Below are 2500 nucleotides of genomic sequence, written 5' to 3' on the forward strand. Positions count from 1 at the left end.
TGTGTGTTTTTGTTGTCTTTGTGGATTTATTTGGTGTGTGTGTGTTTTGTTTTTTTTATTTGTGTATATTTGTAGTCGTCTTGTGCATTTTGGGAATGATGTGTGTATTTTGTGTATTTTTATGTTATTTGTGTTTAAACTTGTAGTAATTCTACTCTAAACTTTGTGTATTTTTGTTTTCCCTTTATGTAATTTTGTGTGTTTTATTGGGGTAATTTGTGGGTTTTTGTTATTATTTGTAGTTAACTTTGATTACAGAGGATTTTAGGCTTATGAACCTGAGTTTATTTGGTCTTATAAATAGATTTTACAGATTATTAGATGAAGTAAAGTGCTACAGGAACTTGAAGGATCTTTAAAAGTTGTTGAATTGTCTTTCCGTAGAAGAGAACAGTGATCTGTGACCCAGTCATCTGCTCCGTGTTGACCTGCTCCAGAGTCGTTCAGCCCGAGGACGAGTGCTGCCCAGTCTGTGATGGTAAATCAATTGTTCTATTTGTTGCCATAAATGTAAAAAAACACTGTTTTTATATTGTTTTAGCTCCACATGAATATGCATTGTGTTGTTTTTTGGCCGATACCTGCCTCAGTAATCCTAGATCTGCAGAATAACTCATACGAGCCTTCATGATTCTTTTTTTTTTACACAGAACGGAAAGAGCCCAAGGATATGAAGTCTCCAGAGAGAGTGGAGGAACATCCTGAAGGTAGAAAGCTTCTCTCCATTCTGTGGCTCATTGCTTTTGAACTTTTTCCACATTTATCTCCCCCTTGATGGTCTTCAATCATTTATATATTCTTTCTTTCATCATTTCCATGACTTTTTAAAGCATTATTTCATTTTACAGACTTACTCTGTCTTTCCTTCCTCAGGTTGTTACTTTGAGGGAGACCAGAAGATGCACGCACCGGGAACCACATGGCATCCCTTTGTTCCACCCTTTGGTTACATCAAATGTGCTGTCTGCACTTGCAAGGTAAATAAACACCAGTAAACCTTTCACATCTGGCAGACTTGGATTTCCAGAGGTTTGCAATGAATGGCTTATTTCAGTGTTTCCTATTTAACTTAAAGCCATGTAGCCCCTACTCCTGCACACTTAAAGAAACATAACAGTGACATATATGATGTAGTGCTACAGTGTCTCTAAATTTTACCTATCCTGTTGAGGAATAATATATAATAAAAAGAATAATAATCTGTAAGCACACAAGAAAACATCTCATTTAGAAATATCAGTTGATTTATTTAACTAGCTTACTAGCATTTACTCTTTTTCATCACCATAAAACTGTAAAATACAACTTTAATGTGAAGGTTAAGGTTGAGAGGATGAACAGAGAGAGACTTAAAATGTTCTACACGCAAAGTCTTGTTTTGTATTTTGTACTAATGTTTTTCAAAGCTAGAAATCCATTTTCACACAAGTACGTGGAAGCAAAGAGCCTCAAAGTCTTGATGGCACGTTTGGCGAGCACAAAACAATGTAGCTCTATGTACATTGTATTTTAATTTTTTTATTATTATTTCTCATGTACTCCCTATGACAGCACTGTCAAATTCATTTTAGTTCAGGGGCCAAATATGGACCAGTTTGATCACAATTGGTTCGCAGATTTTCAAAGGGAAAAAGATCAATTTTAATATCAACTGTGCCCTAGTTTTTAATATCTGTCCCTATCGTATCTTCACTTTCAATTTTTTGTGAGAAATTGCAAGATTTGTGGAAAAATTGAGAGTTCTTTCCCCAATTTGCAGTTAAAAATGACTGCATTCATGTGATATAAACAAAAACAACTGGATGATTTCATGTTTTCTGATATTTTGTCTGTCTCCTGTGGACCCATTTGGATGCTCTAAAGCAGAGATGGGCAACTCTTATCACAGTGAGGGCCACAAAAATGTGATTGTATCTGATCCGAGGGCCACATTATCAACATTTATGTCAGGCTCAGCATTTAGAATAATGACCTATCCGAGCATTAATTGTTTTGTCAGTTTGTAGTCACTTTGTTGTCATTCTGTTTTTATTTTTTTTGTGTTCTTGGGGTAATTTTGTGTATTTTTCTGCATTTATGCTGTTGATTTGTGCTGTTTTGGGGTCACTTTCTGTATTTTTGTTGTTGTTTTCTGTATTTTCCTGTGATTTTGTTTCATTTTGTGTGTCTTTGGAGCTAATCTGTAATTTGTTGTTGTCTTTTTGTGTTTTCATAGTCATTTTGTTTTTTTAGGTGGTTGTTGTGTCTGTCATTGTGGTCATTTTGTGTTTCATAAGTCATTTTTGCGAATGTTTTGAATTTTTTGTGTACTTTGTGCATTTTGCTGTCAATTTGTGTGTTTTGGGAGTTTTTTTGTGTATTATAATGGGCTTAATATTTCTTCCAACTTTTTGGGGGGGGATTTGTTTTGGGGGCCCCACAAAATTGCGCTAAAGGGTCGTATTTGGCCCCCGGGCCTTGAGTTTGACACACGTGCCCTATGACAATTTGTGTAGCCCAG

The 2500-nt window shown here is 35.5% G+C and overlaps 1 protein-coding gene across 1 annotated transcript in view; it reads left to right on the forward strand.

Moving 5' to 3' along the window:
- The window catches only part of chrd (chordin), a 43365-nt gene that overhangs the window by 35070 nt on the left and 5795 nt on the right, over nucleotides 1–2500 (forward strand). The window contains exons 16-18 of the mRNA XM_028465624.1: nucleotides 385–478; nucleotides 651–707; nucleotides 874–977. Coding sequence (XP_028321425.1) covers nucleotides 385–478; nucleotides 651–707; nucleotides 874–977 — 255 coding nt within the window. The remainder of the gene's footprint in view (nucleotides 1–384; nucleotides 479–650; nucleotides 708–873; nucleotides 978–2500) is intronic.

The sequence above is a fragment of the Gouania willdenowi genome, chromosome 13 (assembly GCF_900634775.1).
Source record: "Gouania willdenowi chromosome 13, fGouWil2.1, whole genome shotgun sequence".
In the NCBI taxonomy this organism is placed as follows: Eukaryota; Metazoa; Chordata; class Actinopteri; order Blenniiformes; family Gobiesocidae; genus Gouania; species Gouania willdenowi.